This window comes from Myripristis murdjan, chromosome 15 (assembly GCF_902150065.1).
Source record: "Myripristis murdjan chromosome 15, fMyrMur1.1, whole genome shotgun sequence".
NCBI classification, from domain to species: Eukaryota; Metazoa; Chordata; class Actinopteri; order Holocentriformes; family Holocentridae; genus Myripristis; species Myripristis murdjan.
In genome coordinates this window covers 26229593-26243991 of record NC_043994.1, presented here as the reverse complement: position 1 = coordinate 26243991, position 14399 = coordinate 26229593, and the positions used below count along the sequence as shown (strand labels likewise).

At 42.7% G+C, this 14399-nt stretch overlaps 1 protein-coding gene across 2 annotated transcripts; it reads right to left on the bottom strand.

Annotated features, from left to right (window-relative positions):
• Positions 1-641: 641 nt before the first annotated feature.
• On the bottom strand, positions 642-14192 carry rab11fip2 (RAB11 family interacting protein 2 (class I)). Of its 2 annotated transcripts, none has more exons than XM_030071066.1 (6): positions 14068-14192; positions 12993-13616; positions 8244-8650; positions 5380-5722; positions 4094-4214; positions 642-1926 (listed from the first exon to the last, which is right to left on the bottom strand). In XM_030071066.1, exons 2-6 carry the CDS (start codon positions 13343-13345, stop codon positions 1702-1704), a joined length of 1449 nt encoding a protein of 482 aa, XP_029926926.1. In that variant the 5' UTR covers positions 13346-13616; positions 14068-14192; the 3' UTR covers positions 642-1701. The 2 variants fall into 2 exon arrangements, with proteins under 2 accessions (XP_029926926.1, XP_029926927.1); XM_030071067.1 differs by having other exon boundaries at positions 4142-4214.
• Positions 14193-14399: the final 207 nt, after the last annotated feature.

Below are 14399 nucleotides of genomic sequence, written 5' to 3'. Positions count from 1 at the left end.
TATTAAGTACAATGTAAATAAAAGTTTCTGTATCTCATCGCTTTCAGTAGCTCATAATACATCAACAAACTGCTCAGTAAATCTTAATTGAGATGTGTATTAGTGCCAATTATACAGTGATAACACCTCAAAGGAGGTGTGTGGGTGAGGGGTGTGAAACAGTAGCCTCCTTACCATAAAGTACCTCACAATTCATCAAAATAATATGTATATACAGTGTAAGTGGGCAGTGTAACATTCACAAATATAAACGATTGCCGAGCATATAAGCACGTATGCAGCTAAGGTACCGTAATACAATCTTCAGCCAACAAAGCGAGATCAAGGCTGGTCAATCAACGGAGAGCACGCCAAGCCGGTCTAAAGAGTCAGCTCAGGAACGGAAGAGCCGCGTTCAACTCGAGCGTGGGATTGAAAATGTAAACAAGTACATCACCAGCGGAATATAAAGCAAGCTGCTTAAGTTAGGATTATTGCACTTATTTAGTGTAAAACTATGATCGCAAGCCAGTGACTGTGAGACCCTCGGTCCTCGTAGGTGATAGTCGTCACAAGTAAAATAAAATGAAAAAAAACAAACCAAAAAAAAGATAATAACTTATATGATAGGAATGTACTTTGTTCATTTTTTTTTTGAAGAAGAAGAAGTGACTCGGTATGCCTGACGGAAAGCAGACCACCAGACAGCAGTTTCTTACTCTAACTGTGTTACAGTCTAAGAATACCTTTGAGTCTTTTGGGGCGATGTGGCGCGAGGAGCAGAGCGTTCCCACATCTGCAGCATTAGACGAGGCTGAGGAAGAAACCCAGGCGAGGCTGATACTGACTGGCGAAGTGTGTTCTGTAGTTTGGGTAGCAATTTTAAGACTTGTGCTTAAGTGTAAACACAGTAATTACAGCTCCATCTTATCAACCGCCTGACCACTGACATCTTTCAGCAAACAGCACGCAACTGCTACAACAGCATCTGGTAAACATAAATTTGGCTACATTCACACGTTAAGAGCTTCTGGGCTGAATACAAGATGGCAGCTGTGTTTGCAAACGGGGGCCTGTCTGAGTTCACAAGTGGATACGACACACCTAAGCCTAATTTTTGTGAAAACTATGGATTTGCTTTGACTTGAATCCACTGATGAAAGTCGTCTTGGTTCAGTACCTAAAAATGCACTAGCACAGATAGCCAAAAAAAAAAAAAAAAAAAAAAAAAAAAAAAAAGCCATGAGATTTTTAAGACGGTAATGAAGGCGTTGAGATTTCCACCAGCCCGAGAGCGGGTGCTAACCTCGTGTGTGCAGTTTCAACCATGTGCAGAAAACACATTTAATCTGAGAGTGACTGTTTCTCTACTGTTTTGGAAGGTCTCATGACACACCCCTTCATTCATTGAATAAAAATAATAATACTACAAAACCTATTGAAACACAACCTAATCATGGGATGAATTTTGTCTAAAAAAAAACAAACAAACAAAAAAAACTGCATATAAACTAAAAAAGCTGAGATATTAAAAACATGTCTATATAAAAACTACATCCATTGAACAAAATGGTTTTTTTAAAGGAAAAGGAATAAACAATCATAAATTTGGCATTAATCAATCCCATTTGTTCCCACTTATTTTGCTAATATTTCTCACTGACAGATGAGTAACCACTAAGCCTTCATTATTAACTCTTCATCCTGTTTTTCTTTTGCTCCCTACTTTTTGGAAATTTTACCCGCCTTCCTTTTTGGCTCATAGGGCGTCCGTAGAATGCTCGGCGTCTCCTCCATGACACGCACAAGCAGGTTATCAATGTAATCCTCCAGCTCCCGAATGTGGGCGTCTTTCTTTTTCACCACCTCTTTCTGCTTGATGAGTTCCTGCACAACTTCTTCAAAGGATAAGTTGCTATAAGCAGCCACGCTCTCCTGGGTCGCCTCCTGAAAAGGCAAAAGGCGGTTAAAGCGCTCAAGTCAAGATCGTCGTCGCGTTTTGATTTTAAATTTGTTGCCTCACTGTTATGTTTGTAGACACATTTTGTGTAAGTAAACAAAATTGATTGAATGATCTTCTATGTGATGTCAACATCTGATAATGAAGGCAACATTAAAGGTTCCCCTTTAAGTTTGCTCACAACACAACAGAGGAAACGGACTAATTAGAAGTGTTGGCATAATGTGACATAAACTGTCATGTGTTTATCTTTTGTTCCCTGTTGCTAATCAAGGCTAATTGAGAGCTGCTGATAAGATGAGACCCCTCTCCAAGGGTTTAGCACTGACATGTCACTGAATTTTACAGCAGATGTTATGATTTATTAGCATCTAACAGTGTTTGATAGTAAATCATGGACAGTTTAACCACTCCAAGGGGAGAGCAGAAAGTAGTGAACCTCCTGAAAAAGCTGCTCCACTTTTTCTTTGCTGTTTAGCATCTGCAAGTGTAATCTCTCCCACTAAAAAGGGTTCAGGCAAAAACTCTGATCAGCCTCTTTTGATAACAACAATAAACTTTTTTTTTTTTTTTTCTGAATGGAATTTTTGTTTCCAGGGGAAATGCCAGACTGCATATTTCTAGAATTAAAGGTCAGCCTAATACCAAAGTAAGGATGCAACCTAAGCCTGGGTTTGCTCTTTGGAGGACGATCTATCTGGACGGACCAGTGTGTTACGGTACGTGCAGATCATATTGCACGGGTACAAGAAGAGCTGTAATCGTTTTTAATGAGGACCACTTTATCGGTTCAGTGCTGGGCATCCTCCCCCAAACGGATAGAGCAGCAAAGCCTTCACCCTGTTTAAAATACCACGCTTATCAGCTTCCACTCCCATGCACTATTCAAGCCTCTTTTGCTGTGTAAAGACAATGCGGAAAGACCTAGAGTGGGACTGCTCACCAGGTATCTTATCGCTTCCAACAGCACATAGGCTACTGAGGGGATACAAACCAAAATGAAATATTTGCCACCAAGATTAAATGTCCAATGTAAGGTGGGTTTCAAGAACAGAAGTGAATAACCTATTCTCCACGCACGGCACAAAGAAATCTCGCTGAAAGATACTGCGCTAAGCCATTTGAGAGGGAATAAGAGAACTGACATCCACAAGGAAGTCGATGTTGGTCTGACGCACGGGCATGTGTACATGTGCACGCGCACACACATGCACACACACTCACACACACAGTATTGTAATCAAGAGCTGTAGTGGCTGGTGACAAAGGCCTGGAAATGACCATGAACTGGCAAAGTAATGATGACCATTTTCCTGCGATCAGTAGTGAGGAGAAGATAAGGCGCACACTTGGCATTCTCCAGTTGTCTCATTACAGTTTCTAATGAGCTCAGCTTTGAGAATCTAAAAGCTCAGTCCTTTGAAATCTCTCACTGTCCTCCCTCCCCCCCCTGTGTGTGGTTAATTAGGGCCTTGAAGCAGAGGAAATGGGAACTGCCATTTCTGCTAGGCACTGCAGCACACACAGGGGCACATGTGTGGCTACAGGCAGTCCTCAACACCCACAAAGAAAGGTGAGGAAAGCTATTATCAGCGTTCTCCTTCTCATTTAGCCATCACTTTAGCCACTGCTCATACGGCCACCACATAAATATCAATACTGCTGCGTAATAGTTGGCAAAATTTAGGCTTTAAAAATGGGAAAACATTTTTAAATAGATCATGTGCTAAAAATTGGGAAACTACGGAGTGTAAATACTATAATTAATCATTTAAAGAAAAAAGGAAAATACATTCACGGTGCCTTTTTTGGACAAAAAAAGAAATCCTCCAATTACAGCATCAGCGCAACATGTTACTGCACCTGACCTCAGAGACCGAAACTTCACACCGCTTCAAATTATGATCGGATCTGAGATGATGAGCAATGTTTTCAGCCACTAATTAGTTGAGTGGCACATCTGAATTTTAAAAAGGCCTCAGAGATCACCAGCTGCAATGCTAAATGAGACTATAAGTTCCCAATTAAAAGTCTGTGCTGCGCTGTTCGCCACACAACTACACACTTGCAACTGCCGGGGGTCACACCTAACCCCCTCCCCTTTTTTGCAGTTTCAATCAATGTCAGGTAAAAATGACAGCGTGACAGAATCACCTGACAAATCATCTGTGTACCGAATGATGGCTTTGCTTTCTTTCTTACATTTTTCTTGCCGCTGCTGTCTTTGGTCTTACGGCCTTGGGTGACGTCTTCAGTACCTGTGGGTTTTTTCTCACTGCAAAACAAATTTAAAACAAGTCATTATTTTGATCGTGGATTGTGTTGTGTTTTCTTAATCCACATAATGTAATGCTATTAAACTGAGGTGAGTGCCTATAAATAAGCCTGGCTTGGACATTAGCGGAAAAGGGGGATGGGTGAGAGTTACCACGTTTATCAATGCATCCTGACACGCATCACGCCACAATTACCCGTCACAGCGAGTGGGTTAATCGACAAATATGTTTAAACCACCACTTTATGTTCATCTGCCACAATATAAATGACCACTGTGCTACTGTATGACAAAGGCAGCAGTAAAGATGATGGACTGGTGCCTTCAGAGAGATAAGTGGTTAATTGGGTGGTCTATCTCTCCAGAAGATCTCATTACTATAGCTCAGAGGGCTCTGTTATCAAGCCTAGGCTCTCTAAAGAGCCACTAATGACACCTTCCATTCTGATAAACCAGAACTTAGCCACAGCGCTCACCAACTAGCGTGCTTCTTTGTGTCACACAGGAAATCGATGTAACTGGCTCGGTGGAAATGTCTCAACAACAATAACGCAACAAACCAAGAGAAACGGGAGCCCCTCAACTACTAGGCCTATATTTCAACTGGTGATGCTATCCAAATTTTACCAGAATGATATAACTAATATCCAAAAAGATAAACGCTGTTTTGTTGCGTCATTGTAAGGGACTACAATTAAAGCACAGAAAAAAAGAGTATTTCAAGGCAGCATGTCAGGAGGTTAAGGATGTTGATTAGCTAAGAATTAACTGCAAACTTTGGCCCTTATTTACTACAGCCTTTAATATGAGCAAAATGTTAAGCATGTAAAAAAAACAATGACATAATTCCTAATTGGTCTAGAAGATGGTTTTCCCCCAATCACCCCCCAATTCAATCTTAACACCGATTTCAAGACTGAAAACATTTTTTAGTACCCACTAATGGTTTTTGTAAATCTGGGCCTTAGTGCACAATGAATTTTGTGTCAAAATATTAACACAAACAAGTTTTGTTATTAAAATGAACTGACCAAAATACCAAACAAGGCTCCCAGTCAAAACCCGGCAGGCATTTGGATTCTTTGATGATAGAAATTAGAGGAGCATACAGCAAAAGCAAAATGACAACTTTCACTGCCTGTAGCGTAAACATGCGAGGGATGACCTGGCTTTGTAGTTGGAGCTGAAGGGGTTGGTGTCTGCTTGGGAGTCACCGCTGAAGGGGTTGGGCGAGCGCAGGTCCCCAGAGCTGCCCGAACGCCCCCCGTTGCTGGTCTTGCGGCCGTCCTTCTTTCCCGTCACGCGTTCCAGTAGGCTGACCTTCTCCTTTTTCTCCTTCCTCTCCGCCCGGTCCCACAGCTGCCCCTGCTCCCCCTCAAACGGGTTGCGGTTGCGTGGGAGCGTGGCATACTTCTGCGGCAGGGTGTCACTGATATCAGTGAAAGGGTCACCGTGTGCCTCGCCTGGCACCTCGCTCTGGGAACGTCTGTGAGGGGCGGCTGCGCTGCCTGAGGAGAAACCAAAAACACCACATGGACTCATGAGCTATGGGAAAAAATAGCTATGGAAATGGAAAAATTTAACGACCCATTTGAAGTGCATTAAGTAAGATTTTTGCTTCCCTGTTTGACAAATAAACCATAACACATGTGCAGGAGGTCAGGAGGGCTGTTGATCAATATCAGTGACTCAACAATTACTCGGCTAAATACAAAGATTATGGCTTTCACGGCCTGGATTCTGTTATGGAACAAAACTGTCCATCGATATTTCAAGACCCTTCAACTCCTTCCCTACCTGCACACATTTTCAACTGCTTAATGATGGTCGTGCAGATATAATTGCAAAAAAAGGCTAAAAGGGGCTTTTTTTGTTTTCTCAAGCCCAAAAATGACAAAGCAGATTCATTGTCCCAGTATTCTGCACGGTGATACATTACCGGGGACATTTCTGTTGGATCTCTGCTCTGGCCAGAGAGCTCTCTAATCTCTGGTGTGAAAATGTGACTTTATAGTTTGAGTTTGAGTCGATTACAGGCAACTGTAGCTCAAGGGGACAGGAGGGGAGGCTTGCGTCAGAGAAGGTAAGTTCCTCCGATGTTATCTTAATTCCTACTCATTGCCTTCTAAGATCAATAAAGGTCCGATTACTAAATGACCTTTTAAAAGGAAAAAAAAACATGACCCACATTTACCCAGAACTAAACAAAATGATCTGTTTTATGATATACGGCATCTTTTTCTGTTTTCTGTGCATCGTATCAAGTGATTTCTTGGCTTCATTTGTTCTCTCCCCTCGCTCTCCATTCCTCTCGCCGGTTTTAATGTTCAACAGCACCAGGTGTTGCTTACCTATTAGTAGGGAACCAATAAGCACTATCCAAAGATTAGTAGAACTGATAAAATCCTAATGATACCCACCACGTGAGTTTGTGTTTTGGCTGCTGGCCGGTTTTCGCTGCTGATTCATGGTGGGTATGAACGAGAGCCCGGTTTAAAAACTCCCTTGAACAAGCACGGCCAATGAAATGCAATGAGCAGATTACTGCGTGGTATGGCAACGGCAGGTGGTCTCAAAAGGATAAAACACTTCCATCATAAATTATTTTTTTATCTCTAACTTCAGCTGCATGTCTATTAATTATATCTGGCTCAACCAAAAATGTAAGGGAGGACGGGTCTCATTCGGGTCAGGCAGGTTATTGTCCACAAAATATGTAACCCAGGCATCGTAAGCGCCAGATGAAATTGCAATAATACATAAGGTGATAGTCATATCCTCCGATGAAGCCAATAACATTTTAGTTCTTTTAAAGGGGCATTAAGTAGTGTACGCCTCCTGTCAGCCTCTACTGGTAAACAGCAGGAAATGCAACAACATCCGACAAATCTCTGGCACAGCCGACATCCCCCGTCCCTCTCATCCCGCCTGTCCCCTTGAGCTACAGCCGCCTGTAACTGGCACACACAATAAAGTCAAAATTTCACAATGGAGATGAGTAAGCTAGCTAATTAGAGCAGCAATCTAAGAGAGAGGTCTTGCATCATGCAAAATGCAGTATTAATAATACGTGTGTGTGTGTGTGTGTGTGTGTGTGTGTGTGTGTGTGTGTGTGTGTGTGCAGCAGAGAGGGAACACTGGTTTTGATTGTTGGTCATTTTGAGCTCTGCAGTAAAAGCCAGGAGGTGAAAGTAACAGGAGTTTATTTCAGTGTAACTAAAAAATATCTCAATATCAATATTGTGACAATATTACAGGCATGGCTATTGGAGTATTTACACACAAGAGATTTTTTTTTTATCATTAGTAATGTTGATATGATGACCAAGTAGACAGGGGCAACTAACAGAAAAGGTAATAATTTCAGAAAATTGCATCTTTTTAAGCCAGGAAAAGCCTTATCACAAACTTATCCCAGATGATATCTAGTCTAATATCCCAACATCAATATAATAAATATATCTCCACCGTGAAAATATATAATTAACTTTGCAATATTTAGAAACAATTTGCTTTGCCAATCATGTAAAAATTAGAATTGAACTGAGTGTATGATGAGAACTGTTCTCTATAGAGCCTCTTCTACTTGGAATATGCTCCCCATCAATATTAGCCATACTAAAAGTATATTTTCTTTTAAAAAATTACTAAAACAAAAACTGATGAATTTCTTATACATATTATGGTGGCTTTTCTGTCTTAGAATTTTTTTATTGGTTCTATTTTTTGCTTTCTGTTATTGTGTATCTGACAGTTTTGTTTTCACTGTAGGTCACTATTTTTGTTTCTTATGTAGAGATATTTTACTTATTCATGGATTTTTACATTTGGATTGTTTTTGTATTTTTGTGTTATTGATAGAGTATGATTTTAATTATTGCTTATTTTCTTTGTAGCTGTGTTTTGTGTGGACCCCAGGAAGATTAGCGACTATTTTCTGAAAGCGAATGGCGATCCAAACGCAGAATAAAGAGTTATAATCTAAACAAATATTTGGATTTATTGTGGCAAATGTGTCTTTGTCCTCACCGCTCTCCTCTATGGAGTTCATGGAGTCCAGTTTGGGGCGAAAGTGGGTTCCTATGAGGTCTGACATGGAATGGGCAGCAGAGAGCTTATGGGAACCAGCCAGCAGAGGCCTTTTAGCCTTGGCCTCGGGCTGAGGTTGCGGTTCTGGGGCAAAAGACTGGCGGCTGGGCTCCGAGTCGCACACGGCAGAGCGAGGCAGGATGGCTGAAGACGTGTCAGAGTAGCCGCTGTCGTGCTTGCGACCCTTCATCTTGTCCTTGAGCTTGGAGAAGGGCGAGCGGGGCTTGTCCTTCATGGAGAGATCGAACATGCTGGCCGTCATGTTGTTCCTCATGAACTGGATGCTGACTTGGATGCGGCCTCGTTCCTTCCTCTTCTTCCCCGGCCTGGACTCTAAGGAGTACCAGCTGAAATGAGAGAAAGGGGAAGCTCAGGCTCAGGGAATTTATATAAAAAGAATAGGAATTATGAAAATCTCCTTAATGTCCTTACGAGTTTGTAGAGTTGATTAGACCTAATTCAACAGAACTGAGGAGGACAGGTATACATCGTCACAGTGTGGTAAAAGGCCTTACAATATCAAACAATATGACAAATGGGAAAAAATAGCCCACATTCTTTCTAATGTGCTCTACCTAGTTCTTTCTGGACACCAATGAAAAGGCTAATTTGAGCAGACTAATCCAAAAGCTACACACAAATACAGAGGCTTAAATCGTTTGAACTTTTTTTTTTTTTTTGACACGAGAACACATTTTATTATTCAGAGGATAAACATTATTCCTTGCAAACTGAACGTGAGAAATAGCCTGCTGCTGAATAATATAGGCTGTTTCAGGCTGCTTTTGGGGCTCCTATTTGTTTAACCTCTGTGCTTTTTCAACTGGAAGTAATGGGATTTATGCCTTCACAGTGAGCAAAATAAGGTGACATTTGCACAAATCTGGCCTTTGTTCGGAAATGCAATGACAAGCAATTGGGAAAATGCAAAGCCACATTACAGGACAACCCAGCGGTTCATACATGCTAATGAGAAATGTCCCCACTTCTGCAGGCCTTGTAACAATGTCCTCTGCTAAACGTGTTCAAAATACCAGCCAGCATCAAGATTAATCAATTTCCTACCAATGTCATCGGCTTAATGTTGCTACCCTCCCATGAATAAAGGCAGCGACTGATGGATACTGGCCTGGCCCTGTTGTTCTAGGCTAGGGCTGTACCAATATGTTGGTTTCCCAGTATGTGAAACTCCTACTGATACTGGCGTTTTATTATAAACTACAGATTGGTCGGGTACTGCCATCCACCTCAAATATGTTGCAATTTGTTTTATTACATATTAAAAGTAACTGTTTGATGTTATACAGGCTCTCCAAGAGAAGCCCTTAAATTGAATTTATTCTACACACTCTAACATAACTAATTAATATTATTCTGGATTTCAATAGAGAGTTTTACCATCCTTTACATATCGACACAAAATGATAGTTATCAGTTAACAAAACAGTGTTGGTGTTGGCTAGGGCCGAACAATCAATAACAAAAATACTGTGTATTGTATATATTTTTTTGGTGAAATATGTCACAAAACATCACTCTAAATGAAGTACTGCAGTGCTACAGGGCTGTCCTGGTCTATGTATAAGACGTTTCAAGAGGTAAAAACTGATTTGTTTGGTTCAGACATTCACACGAAAAACAGCGGCAGTTCACAGTTGATGGAAATAAGTGAAGTGGAGAACGGTTCCCACCTCTTCTTTTGATTTGTTAGGGGCAGACCCCAGCAAATTTTTTTTTTTATATATAGTTTTTTCAGTGAAAATTAAAATTAGGATGCAAAAAATTATCATTCCCACTAAAATTGTAAACCATATCTGTCATGATAATAATAATAATAGACATTTATTTATTTATTACTTTTTTACAAATCATTCAGCTCTGGTGTTGGCCATTAAAACCCACAAAGGTTGAACTCTACTCTGAAGCGGCTGGTTTGTGGCTCTTGTGCCACTGAAGGCCGTGCTGGGTCTGGCTCCCATGCTGCGCCCTGTCCTCCGTCTGACCAGCGGCCTCGGCGTGCTGCTGCAGCGGGGCCGGGGCTGCACTTCACGTGTGTGTCAAGGCCAAGATAAACCTCCCTCTGCTTAGAACCACAATCCTCCCACTCGGCCCCGAACCGCTGGGAAACTCCTCACGATCAACAAACACAGGTGTGCAATAATTATGGGCTGCCTACTCGGATATCAAGACAGACTTTCCTCCCCAGTATGTCAGTTCCAAAACATTGTGGATGAGCCGCGGCGAACACAGGCCCGCAGCGGAGTGTCGATACGGTATCTAGGGTCTGGGCCTCGTTGTCAGTGTGCCCTCGCTGCGGGAGCGGGATCGGGCCAAGCCGAGCTACGTGGGCACATCCATTACAACGCATGTGTTGAAAAAGTGCAGGGCCGGGAGGCGCCTCAAACAAAATCACCCCATCCTTAATGATGACGACAGACTGTGATTCCCTCCAACTGATGGGCAAAAAGGATGTGTGCTACTGTTGCTCCATGTTGAAACACGCAGTCACCTAATTTACACCAGATCAGTTTTGGTTATTGTCTCCGTGTTGTTCAGTGTGTGTTTGGTTAAACAACTGCCCGAGGGCGTGTCAGACATGTAGAGTCCATGCCACTAAAATTAACCTGGTATTACCACTTCATACTAGGGTGTGACTGGTGTACTTTGTACTCTATTCATACATTCATCTGCGTGTGTATACCTTTTTTAGAATGACAGTGGGACAGAGCCTATCCCAGCATGCACTGGGCAGAAGACAGGTTGACACCCTGGGCAGGTTGCCAGTCAAGCACAGCAAACGCAGACAAACAACCACACCCATTCACACCTATAGATGATTTAGCGTCTCCCACCCACCTGCCCTGCATGCCTTTGGACTGTGGGAGGAAACCGCAGCGCCCGGACAAAACCCACGCAAACCCGTGGAGAAAACGCAAACTCCGCCCAGAAATGGCCGGGATCTGACCCTGGGTTTTTCTTTGGTGGCAGACGACAGGCCGCTCAGCCACGGTGCCGCCCTGCTCCACTCATTCACATCTTTGGAGACATCTGCACGTAGGCTACATCTTAATATGAGCATCTAAAAAGACATGTTGGGCCAGCTCCGCTGCTTTCAATTAGGCCAACGGCTGCTCGCCATGTCGGAGCTCAAGCCGAAAACCATGTCCATGTAATCTCCGAACAATGTAGGCCACTTCCTGGTTAAGCTTATTGTTTGCTCTGGATCAAACAATAGAGGGCCAATAAGACCGAGAAACCCTAGTGTGGTCGCTGACAACAGTTTTAATATTTCATCTGTGACGAATCTGTTGAGTCTTTGTCAGATCAGTTCACCAACTGGGCTACACCCAATTCAGTGCCTGCTCTTGAACTTTCTAATAGACCTATCTATAAAGAAATCATACAAGGACAATGAAGGAGAGGAGCAAAGGTATTTCATACAGCTGGTGTAAAAGAGACAGTACATGGAGTCTGCACAGAAAGCTGAACACTATGACACAGTGTCATCAGGTCTAAATATGTGTCTAATATGGCGATAACACACAGACTCAATGTGACCGCAGCTAATTTACACCATACTGTTATTCAAATATGACTAATAGTTCCGCAATTTTTTTCCACTTCCTCCCAAATTTCAGTTCCTCTATTAGTACGTGTGACTGTTCACTGCAGCTGCACAATACTTCAAAATTAGGCCTACCAAGGTTTCACAGTGACAACACCCTAAAGTAGGTGTGATGCCAAACAGTAACAGCATCAAATTCGCATGAATCACTCGTGAGCGTTCGCATGGATCAGAGTTTAAAGTTCGTGAGGGACAACAGCTCGTAGTCGCGGCACTGAAATAAAAAGATTCATCCCAGTTTTTCAAATTTTAAGACTTTAATGACAAACTAATGCGAGGGCTGATAAGCTTGACATTTTATGCCATTAGCCTCCTGTAATGAGGGCTCCATCCTCTGCATATTAACAAGGGACTCGGCGGCGTTTCTCCGCTGAGTGAATCAGGAGGAGGTTACTCCGCCGTGTCGCCGCACTGTAGGGAAAAACACACAACTTTACTCGAGCTACAACCTACTGCAGCAGAGCGAAACCGCCATCATGTTTACGCTCTTTCCCTCGGAGGTGACAGCAGCTCATCTCTGGGATTATAAAAACTCATTTGATGGTTGTCGATGGCCTCGTTATCTAGATATGAAGATGATATTAACGTCTCATAAGGCGACGATATCAAATTTGGGGTTACCGTTGGCCCAAGACACTGATTGATCTGCTCTGGTCAAAAAAATACTTTGTGAAGTAACTGCATTTTCTACATCCAGTTGGTATTATTGTGCTGTTTTGTGAAGAATGCTGGATTATCAATTTTCACTGTCACTACACTTAAAATATTGTTGATGGACTGTGTCGAAGCAGTAACTGGTATTTTCTAATCAATAACATACTTTTTCAAATACCAAGTAACTGCATTTTCTACGTCCATTTAGTATTATTATGTGTGTTTTTGAATGATGCTTAATTTTTGTTGCCACACTTAAAATTTCAATTCCGTGTGAACCGATAGTCATATAATATCATATCGCTTTCCTGATTTTGGGCATAAATATCGAGGTGTGAAATTTTGTCTGTACAGTGCAGTCCCACCTTGAAGGCAGAAGTGAAACATTGTTGTTGTCGTGTGATTCTTACTCGGTTTTCCTTCGCTCCTTGTTATCGAAGATCTCGTTGAGGTTGATGGACCTCTGCCCCAGGAACTTGTCCATGCCGACCAGGGAGCGGTGCATCACGATGAGGCACAGCTCATAGATCTCCGGGTTGCCCTCCAGCAGCAGACCCGGCAGCTCGAACGACGCCTCCTCTCTCCACACAGGGTTGAGCGTTTTCTCCGCCACTGATGTCGAGTACTTTTCTTTGCCCAGCTGAATGATCGTGTAGGCATCGTTGGTGCCATTTTTGCCCTTGGGCTGTAAACCGGTGGCTTGAAGAACAGTGGCTTGGACATGGGTTGGGAACCACTTCTGAGACTGCTCCGCCAGCGACATGGTCAGCGAGTTTTTTTTTTTTTTTATTTGTCGAGAGCCATCCAAAAGCGACGTAAACGTGAATCAATTGATCTGGTCAGCGTTCTAGTGAGCGTGATGAGCAAAAAGCGCAAAAAAACATGATTCCCCTACGGCCGGCTGCCCGTGTCTGTGTGTTTTATGTGCCTACAGTAGCCATCATCATCTTCATCTAAAGCGATGCCAGGTCTGACAAACTGAGCTCGCCTCATCTTCTGTCGGATCACAGATGTCCAAGCCACTGGTGAGTCATCTAGAGGAGCACAGAGAGAAAGAAAAAGAGCATCATCTCTCCCTTCCCAGCAGAACCATGACATGACTCATGCAAAAGCACAGGCACTGTTGATATCCAGCCAGCTAATGATTTCAGCTAGCTCCACTAGCACTCTGAGGCAGCAACATGTTATTTTAAGACACTGAGCCACTGCCTTTCCATAAGTTTGTCATGACACACTAACATTAAGTCATCCAGGCAGCTATTAATCTCACTATTTCACGAGTAGAAAGCAAGTTAAACACCACGGAGCAGCAGTGGAGAGGCTTACATAAAGCTTTGCTATTGTTACAGATGGGTTTGGCTGCCAGGTTGCATTAGCTATAGGCGGCTAGCTGTTAGCTGCTTAGCTAAAAACAAGTAAATGATCGCAAGCTGACACACACACACACACACACAGCATCACAAACACACACACACTGCTGCTTACCTCGGTGTCATTTTCACGGCTCCCACGAAGTCATTCAGCTCGTTAGCATAGCAGAGGCTAACTATGAAGAATACATTTGTGGCTGATGTTATCTTAGCCAAGAAGCCAGACACTGCTGCTCTCACTGCTGGGCATTGCTGCTATCACTACTCGGCCAGCGGCGAGCGCTACTTCCTGGTGTGACGTCACTTCCGCTCGGCTCAACCTTTAAGCCCCGCCTCCTCTAATAATTTCTAACACTGAATGAAAAAAGAGGAAAAAAAGAGTTGACCACATCCTAAATAAATAAACACAGCCGACATAAGATACGTAAACACAGGCAGTTTTATTTT

Coding starts and splice junctions, on each gene's coding strand:
- rab11fip2 (XM_030071066.1), bottom strand. CDS start 13,345: ATGTCGCTGGCGGAGCAGTCTCAGAAGTGGTTCCCAACCCATGTCCAA. Junction 8,651..12,992: donor AAGGAGCGAAGGAAAACCGA/GTAAGAATCACA, acceptor CTCTCATTTCAG/CTGGTACTCCTTAGAGTCCA. Junction 4,215..5,379: donor AGCTCCAACTACAAAGCCAG/GTCATCCCTCGC, acceptor TTTGTTTTGCAG/TGAGAAAAAACCCACAGGTA.